Source organism: Electrophorus electricus, chromosome 4 (genome assembly GCF_013358815.1).
Source record: "Electrophorus electricus isolate fEleEle1 chromosome 4, fEleEle1.pri, whole genome shotgun sequence".
In the NCBI taxonomy this organism is placed as follows: Eukaryota; Metazoa; Chordata; class Actinopteri; order Gymnotiformes; family Gymnotidae; genus Electrophorus; species Electrophorus electricus.
In genome coordinates, this window is record NC_049538.1 from 5,539,467 (window position 1) to 5,553,552 (window position 14,086).

General features: G+C 42.3%; 4 protein-coding genes across 5 annotated transcripts; 1 reads left to right on the forward strand and 3 right to left on the reverse strand.

The window, feature by feature from the left end:
* Positions 1-68: 68 nt before the first annotated feature.
* On the reverse strand, positions 69-4,121 carry btr02 (bloodthirsty-related gene family, member 2). Of its 2 annotated transcripts, XM_035524868.1 has the most exons (7): positions 3,475-4,121; positions 2,140-3,144; positions 1,946-2,038; positions 1,616-1,837; positions 1,016-1,157; positions 887-913; positions 69-752 (listed from the first exon to the last, which is right to left on the reverse strand). In XM_035524868.1, exons 2-7 carry the CDS (start codon positions 2,431-2,433, stop codon positions 208-210), a joined length of 1,323 nt encoding a protein of 440 aa, XP_035380761.1. In that variant the 5' UTR covers positions 2,434-3,144; positions 3,475-4,121; the 3' UTR covers positions 69-207. The 2 variants fall into 2 exon arrangements, with proteins under 2 accessions (XP_035380761.1, XP_026882587.2); XM_027026786.2 differs by having other exon boundaries at positions 2,140-4,121.
* LOC113587859 (GTPase IMAP family member 7-like) lies at positions 4,121-5,912 on the reverse strand. Its single transcript, XM_027026774.2, has 3 exons — positions 5,666-5,912; positions 5,548-5,583; positions 4,121-5,135 (listed from the first exon to the last, which is right to left on the reverse strand). The coding sequence occupies exons 1-3, from the start codon at positions 5,679-5,681 to the stop codon at positions 4,144-4,146; spliced, it is 1,044 nt and encodes a 347-aa protein (XP_026882575.2). The 5' UTR covers positions 5,682-5,912; the 3' UTR covers positions 4,121-4,143.
* A 901-nt stretch (positions 5,913-6,813) lies between these two features.
* Positions 6,814-9,690, forward strand: rsad1 (radical S-adenosyl methionine domain containing 1). Its single transcript, XM_027026750.2, has 9 exons — positions 6,814-7,107; positions 7,230-7,363; positions 7,493-7,697; positions 7,804-8,169; positions 8,317-8,380; positions 8,468-8,615; positions 8,763-8,817; positions 8,948-9,051; positions 9,354-9,690. Exons 1-9 carry the CDS (start codon positions 6,964-6,966, stop codon positions 9,475-9,477), a joined length of 1,344 nt encoding a protein of 447 aa, XP_026882551.2. The 5' UTR covers positions 6,814-6,963; the 3' UTR covers positions 9,478-9,690.
* A 444-nt stretch (positions 9,691-10,134) lies between these two features.
* On the reverse strand, positions 10,135-12,750 carry rasd2 (RASD family member 2). The gene is made up of 2 exons (XM_027026751.2): positions 12,061-12,750; positions 10,135-11,961 (listed from the first exon to the last, which is right to left on the reverse strand). Exons 1-2 carry the CDS (start codon positions 12,743-12,745, stop codon positions 11,438-11,440), a joined length of 1,209 nt encoding a protein of 402 aa, XP_026882552.1. The 5' UTR covers positions 12,746-12,750; the 3' UTR covers positions 10,135-11,437.
* Positions 12,751-14,086: the final 1,336 nt, after the last annotated feature.

The following is a 14,086-nucleotide window of genomic DNA, read 5'->3' on the forward strand; positions in this document are numbered from 1 at the left end:
AATAATATAATAAAACTATTCAATCAAATAAATAAGTTTTAAAAAAATCATTTATATTTTTTTTATGTTCAGACAATATTTTAATGTCATTAGAAAGGCTTTTCATTTGAACATGCTCAAGAGTTCTGACTTTTGCTTTTTAAGGACAGAAGCAAGTAAAAAGGAACAGCAGAAAACAGCAAGGCTTTCTGAACATGCCATATTGGTTTATATGCTGCAGCAGCTGGTCGTGATGATAAGTGGAGCAGTGTTCTTGCCTCCATGTGGTCGGCCGGGGCAGAAGATAGGATGGAGCTTCTCAGAGAAGGTGTCTGTGAAAGTGTAAATGTGGGCACCCGACTCCACACAAAAGAAGGACACATGGCCCTCGTTGTAGTCCAGGTAAATGCCCACCTTTCGGGGTTTGATCACGAGGGGCAAACCAGTCGGCGGCAGCGTGTTGGCGATGTATTGACTCCCGTTCCGCAGGCTGACCATCCAGAAGCCATTGGCGGGGCTGACCGTGAACCTCCCTTTCCTGTTGACAGACTGCTTGGCCACACCCAGATCCCACTCCGTTTTGTCTCCGACCTCCACCTCCCAGTACTGCCTGCCAGAGCTAAAGGCTTCCTTGGCCACAATGTTGATAACACGATCAAACCTCTTGGGGTTCTCGGGGACCTCCTGTAGCTTGCCGGTATGCCGAACCTCCTTCCTGTCCTCCGAGACAGCAAGGTGGGGGTGAGCAGTGTGGCGGTTCATCGACACCTCAACTTCATAAAGAAAGACAACAGGCAATCAGCCATGATGCGTCATTCTGTCCAATTCCATAACAAAGGTGGCAGTTGTTATATGCAGTAATTATAGGTGTTAAGACACAAAAATACGTGAATATTATGACACATACCTGAATATTTCTGTAACCTTCTCACCTCTGTAACATGTGTTAAAAGATTGATTAAACACAGGTAAAGTCACCCAAAGACACCCAAATAACATAAGTTATTCCAGCAAAAGTTATTCCAGGTGCACACACCTGCTTTCGAAAGCTTGTTGGCCTCGACCGTGACAATGTTCATGAAACCCACCACAGCTTTCCTGGTGAAGCCCACACAAGGGTCTGTCTCTAGGTTGACCTTTGACCAGTCCCTCATCTCTTTAGGCAAATCACTGAAACTCTACAGATAAATCAAGAACATTTAACAATATTTAACAAATAATATTTAACAATCGACCAAGAGCTGATAGTAAGTACCTTAGACATATAAAGTGCTATTGAGCCAAAAATCCTGTGTGTTTATGTGTCAAAGCAATTATCAATGTGCAGAAAATGACTTGTCACATTGGAGAAGTGTGCACAGATAAATCAGAGCTATAGCACCATCTGCTGTTTAATATGCCAAAATCCACAACCTTATTATATTTTATGGTAACAGATTCATTATACCAATATGTAAAACAAACAAAAAAAAAGATAAGAAATTCATTTAGGCGTACCCTTGTTCAGTTCCCTAAAGAACTAACTCCTTGTTCTGTTCAGGTTTGAAAAATCATGATTGGCAATTAAAAGGAAAATACATTTAATTTATTAGATAGACATATGCAAAGACAGAGCAACTTTCCTTAGAGCACTCACCTTTTTAAGATGTTCCTTGCTGTCCACTGGATTCTCTGCTTTTGTTTGTTTCAGTTCAATGATCTCCTTCTCCAGTGCATCCACAAGTCTGTCCACCCGTTTCTCTGCCTCCTTCTGCTTCTGCTCCACAGCTGCTACCATGTCCTTATGGGCCTCCTCTAAGGAGCTGAGGAGAGCGGAGAACACCCTCTGGCTCTCCTGCACTTCTCGCAGACAGGAGCTCTGCTCAGGTGGCAGACCACAGTGACAAGGCAGCAGAGAAGCATTTCTAAGGTCTGCTTTACTGGGGATAATTAAATGATCTGAACTGCCTGCAAAAGTGGCACTTACCTTTAGGAGTTTGAGGGACCGCCTGAGTTTGTCTACCTTTTGGACTCTCTGCTCAATCATGCGCTCGACATCTGCATCACTCTGCACTTGCACCTGCATATTTTGGGGTGTAAGAGCGAAAACGATGGTCCAGCTTTTTTTTTTTTTTTTTGCGTACCATGCCCTCAAAACCACAGCAGTAAAAGGCTACTTACAGCTTCATTCAAGAGTCCGTCTAAACTGAGCGCCTTGATTTTGCTGTCCGGGCGCGTCTTCCTGTAGTGCTCCGTCACGTCTGCCAGGGTCCGGTTCACGCTGAGGTGGTGTCTGGAGACAAAGGTCTTCCCGCAGAGAGGACACCTGCCCGAGCCGCTGCGGCTCCAGTACTTGCGCAGGCACACCTTGCAGAAGCTGTGGCCGCAAGGCGTAGTCACCGGCCTGCTGAAGATGTCCTCACACAGCGAGCACAGGAAGTGTTTCTCAGAGAGTAGGCCAATGGTGGATGCCATTCCCTGAGACAACGGGTGCAGTAGGTGTGGCTTACGGAACAGAGCATACTTTCGTCCAATTCCAGAACGCGCTCAACCTTTGGTTTCCTCGGAGGTGTTTGCTATTTACTCAATGTTCCAACTGGTTCCAGTAGCATAAATGGCTAAGAATGACGTTTAGCATTATTTACAAGTGAAGCAGAAACAGAAATGAAATAATAATAAGCTGAGGTTATTTGTAGAGATTCAAAGAGAAAAACATGTAAATGGATGAATGTAAAAATATTTTTTCACCTGTGCTTTATTTTTTCATGTATTTTTGCTGAGCATAATTCCTGTAAACGTGGTAGGTTACAAGACTCCTTTTTCAAGCACAGGTTTTATATCTATGAACAGTGTCTTTTCAAAATAAACTCTCATGCTTTAATCTGTGATTTACCATTGCTGAATACTTATCTTAGGAAACACAAGCTTTACAAACGCTGATGAATATACAATTAATATTACAATGTTCAGTTTAAACCACTCTCTGTGAATGTCCATGTCTATTGTCCATTGAAAATACACTTTATTCTGTGATAGGTCACACATCAGCCCCAGCTTGCTTTCGTTTCATCTAAGCTTACCTTATTTTCAGTACATACGGGATAACAACAAGCCTGATCTTCACCTTGTCCTGCCTCGGCCAAATACTTTGAGGCGTAATGGAAAGCGCCTTAATGCAAGCAACAACTGGTGGCATGCAAAAGAACAAGTTATACCAGAAAGTCCATGCGCCTGACGCCAGGAAAACAATTAAACTTTTAGAAAGCTTAGAATTAATTGAATTCCTATAGATCTCAAAGAACTCAAATGTCATTCATTTCCATTTTGTTTAGTTATTATTTAATCACTGTAAAAGAAGACACAATAGTATAATAATCGGGTATTAATAATGTTTCTATTATTAAAAAATATGGATGATCGACTGACATATATTGACTACAACATGCAAGAGGCACACCTTCCTTTCCTGTCTTCAAACTAGTGGTCATAGATTACCAGATCTGGTTTCTATCTTACCTGGATGGCTGTAAAACTGATATCTCGCTGGGTCACTTGCAAAAATTCCTTAGACAATGAGTCAAACTACAGTGCACCGGTGCACTTAGAGCCAGGGGAGGGGCCATCTCCTAACTTTCGCAACCATGCAGTTGTAATACTGCTTCACAAACAAGATAAGCACTTATGTAACCACACGTCTCTGTGTGAGGAAGCAGGATTTACAACAAATGTAAAAGGACGACAATTTTATACTGACAAAATGGCTCTATCATGAAAAATGATGGCGTGAGGGAGCGAGACATGAGTGCAGCTCATGGGAGTGTTTGTAGTGTTAAAGCTAAACACAAAGGCACAGCCCCGAACGTGACCAATGCACAGCACTACAGACTACCTGTGGACTTTAAATAGGGGGAGGACAAGTACAACACAGGTGCTCGTGATTAGTAATCAGGTGATTTGGAGGAGGGCCGGTGCAGAGTGGGTGTGCTTCTCCTGCTGGATGCCCTGCGTGCCTTCACAAATACTCACTCAATATTTTGAAAATATTTACAATGTGATGTGGGAACAAAAATTCCATTAATGTTACATGGTGGTATATTTATAACAGGCAACACTTTTCAATTGACGAGAAGTGAAGGTCAGTAGTCTAAAAAAGATATATTTGTATCTATAATAATTAAGTGTGTCTTAAGTGCTGTCCCTATGGAAATATGTAAATGCATTACTGAAATATTGCCATGCTTCTCGAGCTGCTCCCCCAAATACACCGCCAAGTACTGCACCGACTGCTGCCCCTACTGTTGTACCCACAATTCCCATGGCTGTACCCAAGAGTGCCCCTACAAACGTTCCTTTCCCTATCGCTACAGCATAATCAACAAGCCTAAGTGTGAAGCCGAGCCTGTCTGCGACCCGCACTTCTGCTCTCTCCCTGTTCTGGAACTGAATCTTCTCTTCATAACATTTCATTTCTCTGGCAAGATCCTCCCCTGAGTGCTTTTTCTCTAGGGCCTCCAACATTTTTCTGATCTCCTTTTTTCTCTCCTTTTCTATGAACTTTTCCTCCTTCTTGATTCTTTTATCGGCATCTTCAAATTCCTGGTTGGAATAAATCCCGTGCTCTGAAACCATCTGGTCTATCTGGTCGAGCAGTTCTCTTGCTGCACTGCCGTCTTTCCTGTTAGCTTTTCCACCAAAGACAAGGTACCTTTGACCACACATCTCCAGCAGTTCTCTGAAGTCCTGGTTCCTCCTTACACTGTCCACCAATGACTGGCAATCTCCCTCTTTCTCATGGTATAAAACAATCATTGTGTGGTTCAGGATTTTTTCTCCAAAGTGCTGCACTACTGGTTTAAAAATGTCATAGGTGGTCGACGGCACGTCTAAGAGGTCTAACATAAAGATGACGGCATGCGGTCCTGGGCAGGAGAAACACACAGCCTTTCGGAGTTCTTTTTTGAGCGTGTTGTGCGATATGTCAGGACTGTTAAAGTTTGGTGTGTTGACCAGTGTTACATTTCTTGTCAAGTACTGCCCCAATGTTTTGGTAGTTAGTGCAGTGTGATAGTCAACAAATTTGAATATGGCTCTCTGCAGGATTGACTCTGTGAGGGAATACTGATGAAGTCCAGAGTTCCCAAACACAATAATCCTTAGTGACGTGTCATCCGCACTCACTGGAAACAGGTTTCAGGAGAGAATGATGATTAAAAACTTTGCCTTTCAATGTGCACTCAACAATTTCCAATAACTACAATCCTGGGCAAAAAAGGGCCAAACACAAAATTAAATGTTATAATCCTCACAACAAATCATTGGTCAGAAAATTAACAAGAACAAAAACAAAACAAAACAAAACAAAAAAACTAGCTCGACACTGCTTGTTGCTGCAGTAGGGGGAACTGCTGCTGGAAACCAGTTTGTACACAAATTGCACACAAAGATAAAATCATAAAAACAAATTTGATATACATACTTGATATAAAATTCAAACTAACGTATGTTTGGTTGTGCGGTCTGGCACATTTGTTTCTGCCCAAGAGTGTACAATGAACCTGAATCATCGAATTATACCGTCAGTCAACTTACTGGAAGGAGGGGCGTCAATGCTGCGCCTGCGTCGTCCTAGTGAAATATTTGATTTCAGTCAAATTAAAGCAATAAATCACAAGCTACATTTAATTATGCTGAATCACAATTCACTCACTCTTATTTGATGCCATGTTTGTTTTCCTTCAAGCGTCGACTGATCAGAAGTCACGTCATGAAGTCCTTCATCGCACTTTCTAGTTTTTTATAAGCTGTCAGAACTAACAGCTAGGTTAATTACGCAGAAGGGTTAACTACCTTTGCTGTCGCTAATATTCCAGTTTCTAAACCCTAAACAGAAGAAACAAATGACTGGAATAATCCGTTTGAAAATTAGCTCGACACTAACATGTTCAGATTTAGGTCTTAAGGCACATTTCAAACCGAAAGTTGCCTAGCGCCGCCTCATTGGATAAGAAAAAAATCGACCGATGAGTCGATGAGTCATCAGACTGTTTCAAGCACCTTAAACAGCGCAGAGCAAATATTAGAGGCAGTTCTAACATTTGAGCTTTTAAAACTTTTAAAAGATTTGGGACAAGTAACGATTAAAACATTGCGATCGCAAAAGTCCTACCTATAAGATAAATGTTTGATCATTATAATTTTAATCATCCAGTGTTTCGAAATGTGCAAAACGTTTGTGAAACAATGATTAACTTGATCCAAGGGTATTTGCATATTTTTTACTTCATGATCCATCATACAAGTACAAGAAAACAACAATAACAATAAAGATATTTTATTCTAATTCCACTTTGAACCATTTCAGCGCCCACACAACACACACCAACACAAAAGTAACCAATCACTCACACACACAGAGAGAGAGAGAGAGAGAGAGAGAGAGAGAGAGAGAGAGAGAGAGAGAGAGAGAGAGAGAGAGAGAGAGAGGCATTTTAGATTACACTGTATAGATCTTGAAAAGGGCTTGCGGTCTAGCCCATAATACCTGCAGGTGAATCTGAAGACAATTGATGGGAACCCGCTAGCAGTACAAAAGAAAGCTACTGCTCACAAACATAAGATGAATTAAAAACAACAGTTGTTTAGGCGTAATCTCGGTGGATTTAACGTTGTTAAATTTAACTCCATATTTCATATATAACGAAAGGCTTAAAAACACGAAATAAACAAAACGATAGTATTTCTGTGGCCCTTTACAGTTTTAAGATAATTAAGGAGGCCTAACGTACTCTCTCAACAGCATCGCCATGCGGTTAGAGGCGTGAAACCTTTCATTTTAATGAGTGTGACATCATGTGCGTCCGTGAAATAGCTCCGTGCAGCAAATCCTTCTGCTCTTAGCCACTGATTTAAAAGTCAGTGCGTAATTTGTTTCTTTAGATGAGTTAAAAACAGTAATATATGTGATGAATTCCTGAAACTTTAATAAGAGGCGAGTTGGTTCACAATATGAAAAAGAAAGTGCAAAGATTGCGACCTCTTTTTAGGCAATACGTTTTTCCATGTTCAGGCACCGAGGTTGCTAAGATTCAACGCAGAGCTGTTAGTACCGACCAGCCTCTTCACGCACACGAAGCTTCCCTCTATGTTCACGTGAGTATCACTGGCAGTCAATATTGAATTTACAGACCATAGGATTGTGTTGTTTGTTATTTATTGCGTTTAACGTGGGTTAAGCTTGTTTGTTTAGTTCTTGCATTTCTCTGTTTGAAAAGTGGCCTTACTGCTTAAAGCGGTGTTCCTACTGCAACTTCAACAAGTACATCCCTCGCTCAGTGAATCACGTGTTAATGACAGAGTGCCTGCAAAAAGAAACTCGGACGCTGTTGCAGCTCAGCCAAGTTTCTAAGTAGGTGTTTTTACAAGCCTCTGACACCAGGGAGGTTGTGTATCTGGTTGTCAAGGGACAATGAATAAAAGTTATCTAAATGTAAATACCTTATTAATGAGATGATAAGAAGTATCTATTTTACTCTAGGATTACCTCTGTGTTTTTTGGTGGAGGGACACCAAGCTTGGCACAGCCATCTACCATTGCTGCGCTCATAGGGACTGTTTCCAAACACGCACAGCTCTCTGCAGATGCTGAGGTTACCCTGGAGGTGAACCCCACGCCTGCAGGCAAAGCTAGACTCAGGGATTTTGTGGCTGCTGGAATCAATCGATTTTCCATTGGGACACAGGTAATTTGTAATTAAGACCTTCCTGTAAACTATATATATATATGTATATGTAAATACACTTCATGATCATTATTTCATTTCCTTTTACATCCATTCATGTCTGTAGTCTCTATGTGATGCCAGTCTGAGGGTGCTAGGAAGGGACCACAATGCACTGCAAGCTCTCCAGACACTGTCGGAGGCCAGGACACTTTGCCCTGGGCGTGTATCAGTAGACGTCATGTTTGGGCTTCCAGGCCAAAGTGTGGAGTCATGGGAGAGTGAACTGGAGGAGGTGCTGTCTGTTTGCGATGATCACGTGTCTCTGTACCAGCTGACCTTGGAGAGGGGCACATCTCTCTTCAGGCAGGTTAAACTGGGTGAACTGAGTGTGCCCAGTGATGACATCACAGCCACTATGTACAGATCGGCTAGAAAACGTCTCGAAAAGGCAGGCTTCCTTCAGTATGAGGTGTCCAACTTTGCCAAAGATGTGAGTCTTCAATACAGATGTTCATTTTATACTACATGTAAACATTATGCAGAAAGTTTTACTATTGCCATTTGATTGCATTTTGTGACAAGCAGTTTACATGTCATGAAATAATATGTATCTATTATTATGTATTTATTTTGGTAGAATGCTGTTAGTGCACACAATATTGGCTACTGGAAGGCCCAGCAATACATAGGCATTGGGCCAGGTAAGTTTGTCACTTTTGAATTGCTACATTGGTGTTTGTCTGAAGAGAAGCATAGTTTTGTGTTGTTCTAATCATGATCGCTGTCAGGAGCACATAGTCGCTTCGTTCCTCTGGCTCTGGGAGGCGTACATAGGGAGGCACGCACTCAAACATTGGAACCAGATGTTTGGATGTGGGAAGTGTGGCACCACGGCCATGGAACACGCCGACGCATGCAGCTTAGCCACCTCGGCCAGTGAGGATTGCTCATAATTCCCTCTGTCTCTCTCTCACCCACCCACCCACACACACACACAGATGCACACATGTGAAATGTACAGCTTGGACTATCCAGCATGGGATGATAATGTTCTGCTGGTGTTGTGGTTTGGTGTGTCTGTAGACTGGAGGAGGTGTTGGTCATGGGTCTGCGCATGACTGAAGGAATCTCCCACCAGGTATTTAGATCATTCTGGAAGAAATTTGCCAGTTGAGCAGAATATTTGATATGAGAACTACTGTATTAATGCACTAATTATTAATAGTCTGATCTCTCTGTGGGGGCTGTGTTTTTGAATGGTGCAACAGCACTGGAAAATGTTCAGTCCAGAAGCAAACCTCCAGGACATTCTCGGCATGTGTTCAGATGTTGAGGAACTGCAAAAGAAGGGGCTTCTAATCCTTGATGAAAGGTGACTAAAACTCTGTTATCAAATTGAATAGCCTTCCCACAATATTCTTAATTCCCAGTTCTGTAGGCCACAGCAGTGAGCAGTGTATGGACATTACAGCTTTAACATTCCTGATTTAATACATAAATGGCTTCAGAATTAGCCAGTCAGCTAAGTCAAGATAATAATAATTTGTGCTCATTTGTGAAGGGTTATGGCATCCTCATCACAAAAGCACCTCATCAGTTAGGCAGAATTGGGAGTCAATTGTCTGTAACCCAGCTGTATTGTGGATAGCGTTAATTCCCATCTTTTGCCTGTAGGGGGCTGCGGTGCTCTTGGGATGGCATGGCATTGTTGGACAGTATTTTGCCAGTGCTGCTGCTGTCCTTGGAGACATTGTTTCACATGTGCAGACCCGCACCCTCTCCTGCCACAGTGGACTGACGGACAGAGAGGGAGGCAATGGAGCCCCCTCCACCCCCCCAGTCAGAAAGGAGCATTAATTCCCAGCACATAAAGGGTTCATATATGGAGCTCACAGAATTCAGGGCCCACAATTCAGGGAACACAAAAAGATGCCTTCCTCTTTTGTAAGGTTGTTTCTGAAATTGGAGTGAAGATTTGAGGTTTTTCCCCTGCAGAAGCACATTGTGGCTACAACAACTTGTGTACCAGATGACTCCTTTTTGAACTGAAAGGTTAAATAAGGATACACACACTGCCCATCTGGAATCAAGTAGTGGGTGCACATCTGAGCTCTACAAGAGTGAGAACACCCTCAGAGTTCCATCTGTTAAGTGTTGCTATGGTGATGCGCAGAATGACTACTGCAGTAATTTTTTCCAGGCAGTGCGATCACATTGGTGAAATGTTTCAGACGATGTTAGTCCTGTCTAAAAGGCTTACTGCCTCCATCATCTGACTCTTTCTCTGCTTGAAAAGGGCACAGTGCAGATGTGATTGAAAAGCTTTTGTGCTGTAAAATTCAAGCACTGTTTCGTGACTCATTGTGTCTTTTTTTTTGTGTAATATAATAAAATAACAGAGCCAATATTTTTAACATTAGATAGGAATTTAATGTAGTGCAGACAGCATCAGCAGCCACAACTTCCCACTGATGGTGTTTTTTTTAACAACTGAGTTTGTGTCTATGTAATGAGGTAAATTGGGGGTTATTGTGACCGACGTAAGGTAAGATTCTAGACACGAAAGGAAGTGAGTACTTGAATGTCCTCGTATATGTGAGGCTGTGAGTGTGAAGCGGTCTTGTTGCATGGGGTCACGTGATGCTCTGCTGCTATGACCTCTCACCTGTTGTGCATGTACATGCAGCAGCCACGATTCTGCACTGAAGAACGAGCAAGATTTCACGAGTCAATGCACGGCTTGTTACCTTGTGACAGCCTCAGGCGCTGCCTATTTGGGAGTTCCTTTATGAAGTTAACATTGACGGGTAATGCGTGTCATATGTAAAATGCTGTTGTTTTTTAAATTCCGTGTGCCTGATAGAAATAACATTAAGGTAATTGCTATGCCCGTTGTTAAACTTATAATAGAACAGAGAGTTGGAAGTGCTGTAGAACGTTTTCCTTTCCGCTGTCCATGGTGCTGATTTTCTTTCCTTTTCGTATTTTCTCGTGCTATTAACCTACTTAATAAGCGGCTCACGTAGAAGTCTTTTCACACTAATGATTTCGTCCGCACTTTTTTTTTCCCTGAGTCTAATGTGGGCGTCTGCATGTACACTGTGTTTTTTTAAATCGTTGTTCTGATAAGGCTACTCCGTTGATCTGGCGAGCTACTTTATACTTCAAATACTCGACAGTAAATCAGTTAAAATAATCTTAACGACATTATGCTGAAGATGAATCAGCGATTGTGTGTTCGTCATCAAATCCTGTGATATAGTCTTTGATTCACACATCGTCTGTCGATACAAATGGGCGTACGCAGTGGCGTGGGAGTGCTTTCATTGTCCCTACTGCGGCGCTAAAGCACAACTCCGGCTTTAGATAGAAACGCATCATACCCGTCAGTCTCAGCTTCATCCACCCACAACTTTACTTCTGTTTCCCATAAACGGAGAAATGGACGAGACTTTCACTTCCTTAAGAATAGAACCAATGAATGAACAAATTAACAAATTCATCTCAAATAAATGTAAGAGAGAGAAGACCATTTATACCAAAGGAAGAACGTCTTTATTTTGTAGTATTGTCAAACGCACACACACAAACACAAAATTACAGAATCTTGAAGAATTTATTTTACAAGTACCCTTGCAAGGCTATACTATTAATTATAGGTGCTCTTGGTCCAGCCAGAGACTACAGAATAAAATTATTCTTACAATAGTGAATAAGTATTATTCATAGGTTTCATACAGAGTCACAAATGTCACTCTTTACTGTATCTGACACTTGTCGATTGGTCTGCTTCGTTTTGGAGTCGTCGGTCCCATTACCCGACGGAGATCACTGTTGAAACTCGGGCGACGCGCGAGCGGGTGTACAGCCCCGCACGGTCCATCCAGAGCGAGCGCCCTGATCTCCCTTTTGCTTCGAATCCTGCTTCTCAGAGCTTGATATGATCGGATGGAAATGTCTCGATGGAGTGAAGGGCATGTTTCTGTAGGAAGTCCACCAAGCTCCACAAGAGCTTCGAACAGACCCTCTAGGTTGGTGGTGTCCTTGGCGGATACCTCAAAGAGTGTACTGTCTCGTCCAAGACACTTACAAATCTCTGACCGACTGACAGTTCTTTCTGAACCTAAATCGGCTTTGTTTCCACATATTATAATGGGAAACTCTCTGTTTTCTTTTGGTTTTGTTAGCTTGGACTTGGCGACTACAATCTCATCGCGTAAAGAGTGTACCTCGTTGAAGGATTCTCTGTCATCCACGCTGAATACCAGGAGAAAGATATCACCTGTTGAGAATAATTGCAATATTGTAACTGTAATATTTCTTAACATGAATGGGGAAAATAAAACACGCACCGAGCCATATATCTATAACCTTTACGTACCTGTTAATATCGACAGCCTTCGCTTTGCGGGAAAGTCTCTTTCTTTGGATGCATCCAGGAGGTCGATCTGGTATGCTTCTCCTCGAATATGATACAATTTGCTGTAAAAGTCTTCAGTTGTTGGGACATAATGCTGCTCGAACCCATCGGCCAGGAAACGTCGAAGAATTGCTGTTTTACCGACTCTAGGTGCGCCAAGCACAACTACGCGCCGGCAGTGGTTTGGCTTCACAAGCCGCAGTTCACCTTCTGCTGTATTACAATCAGCATAAACTGACTCCTTTCCTCCCTGGAATAAAACCGCCGTTTGTGGATCGAGTGATCTTCGTGGTAACCGGTCGGCTGATGAATGTCGATTATCAATGCTGGAAGACCTCACAACTCGTGGCTTCTTCTCTGAATGCTTCCAGTGTAATGTTACCGTCTTTATGATGCCCATTTTGCTCTTTGGAACTTGTGGTATTTTGTACGCTGATGATTTCTGGTCAGTTTTTGAGTTTGTATATTGGAGGCGCGGGGTAGACGACGCGCAACTCTTTACATGTTCATCTGGGCGCCGCAAGCGCGCACCGGCTGTTGCGATATGTTCGGGAGTGCGGTCGCAAGAGCGGAACGTCTCGGTGCCATCAGCTGAGAGAATTACTTTCTCAGCTGCGTTCACCTCCAGTCTCCTTTCTTGCATCATCCCGATCTGGTAAGCAGCACGCCGTCGTGGATGCGCGACACCATTCGCTCCTGTCATTGGTCTCCTCGCGCGCCTCTCTGAGGTATTTATACCCTACCGAGTGGTCCCATTTGGTGCGTCATCAGCCGCTCCTGAGTTCGCGATTGTCTGCGGACGTAGTGATGCAACGAGGACAGTCTGGAATTGGATGAAAACTTAAAGGATCGTATTGGCCATCATAATTCAGATAAACTTTGTTCATTGCCTTTGATTCTGGAATGAATGCTCATACTGTATTGCAAATATGTTAAAATATGTTAAATACGTTAAACGTGTCAATATCTCATAGTGTACTAAGTTTATTACAGTATTGCAAATTTCATTACAGTGATGCAGATGCATTAAAATATGTTTAAAAAATATCAGATTTAAAAAAAAATCAAAGGCTTGCATTCGGAATTTACATCTGAATGTTCTCCAGTACGTGGAGACTGAATGTTCTCCAAGTTTCCGAGGGTATTTTATTTAAAAAATGAACTCATAATAAACGGACACCTATTATGGTTTTAAAAAAATAAAAACTTGTCTGTACTTTCAAATCACGAATCAGCAACTGCAACGCAGGCTTGAAAAAAGATAAACGGCAACAAAACTGAATGGCTATATTTAGGTTGAAGCTGTATTTCTCGATTACCAAGTATGTGGGAAATGAACCATGGCGTTTCCTCCAGTTTATGTAGTTACGCCTGAAATAATACTCATAACGCGTGGGGGTTCGACGTTTAGTGCGTGAGAAAGGTCGTCCCCCCCCCCCCCTTAGTCACCGCCAGTGACTGCGGCTGGGGTAATTAATGACTCCACTGCTTAAGGTACCCTCATGAATAACGTCACAATTTATTGGGCATTAGATTGATGTGCAACAATTACGCCACTTTCAAATGGAAAACTCGCGACTTTACGTGGGCGCCTAAAAACATTGGGCCAGCAAAAGTAAAAATCATTATGCATAAATATTTTTATGAATCGTGTAGCAAAATGCAGTATATTGCATGGCTTCAGACTGTATTCATTGATCTCTCCCCCCACGCTGTATTAAAGATGCTCTTCACTGAATTCTAGTGTAGCGTGACATGCAGCTGTCATATGCTCCATATGCATGAGCATAAATCATAAAATCCGCTCGCTCATCACGAACCTACACGAACCTCGGTAATGACCGGGGGTCTGTGAGAGGTGGAGATGTGGAGAAATCAGACACATTGTGTTCTTTGTTACAAGGAGAAAGACTTCACATGTATTTGATGTGCCACATTATCATATTATTGACTTTTTGACCTTTGTATTTTGCATTGCTTCTTTATT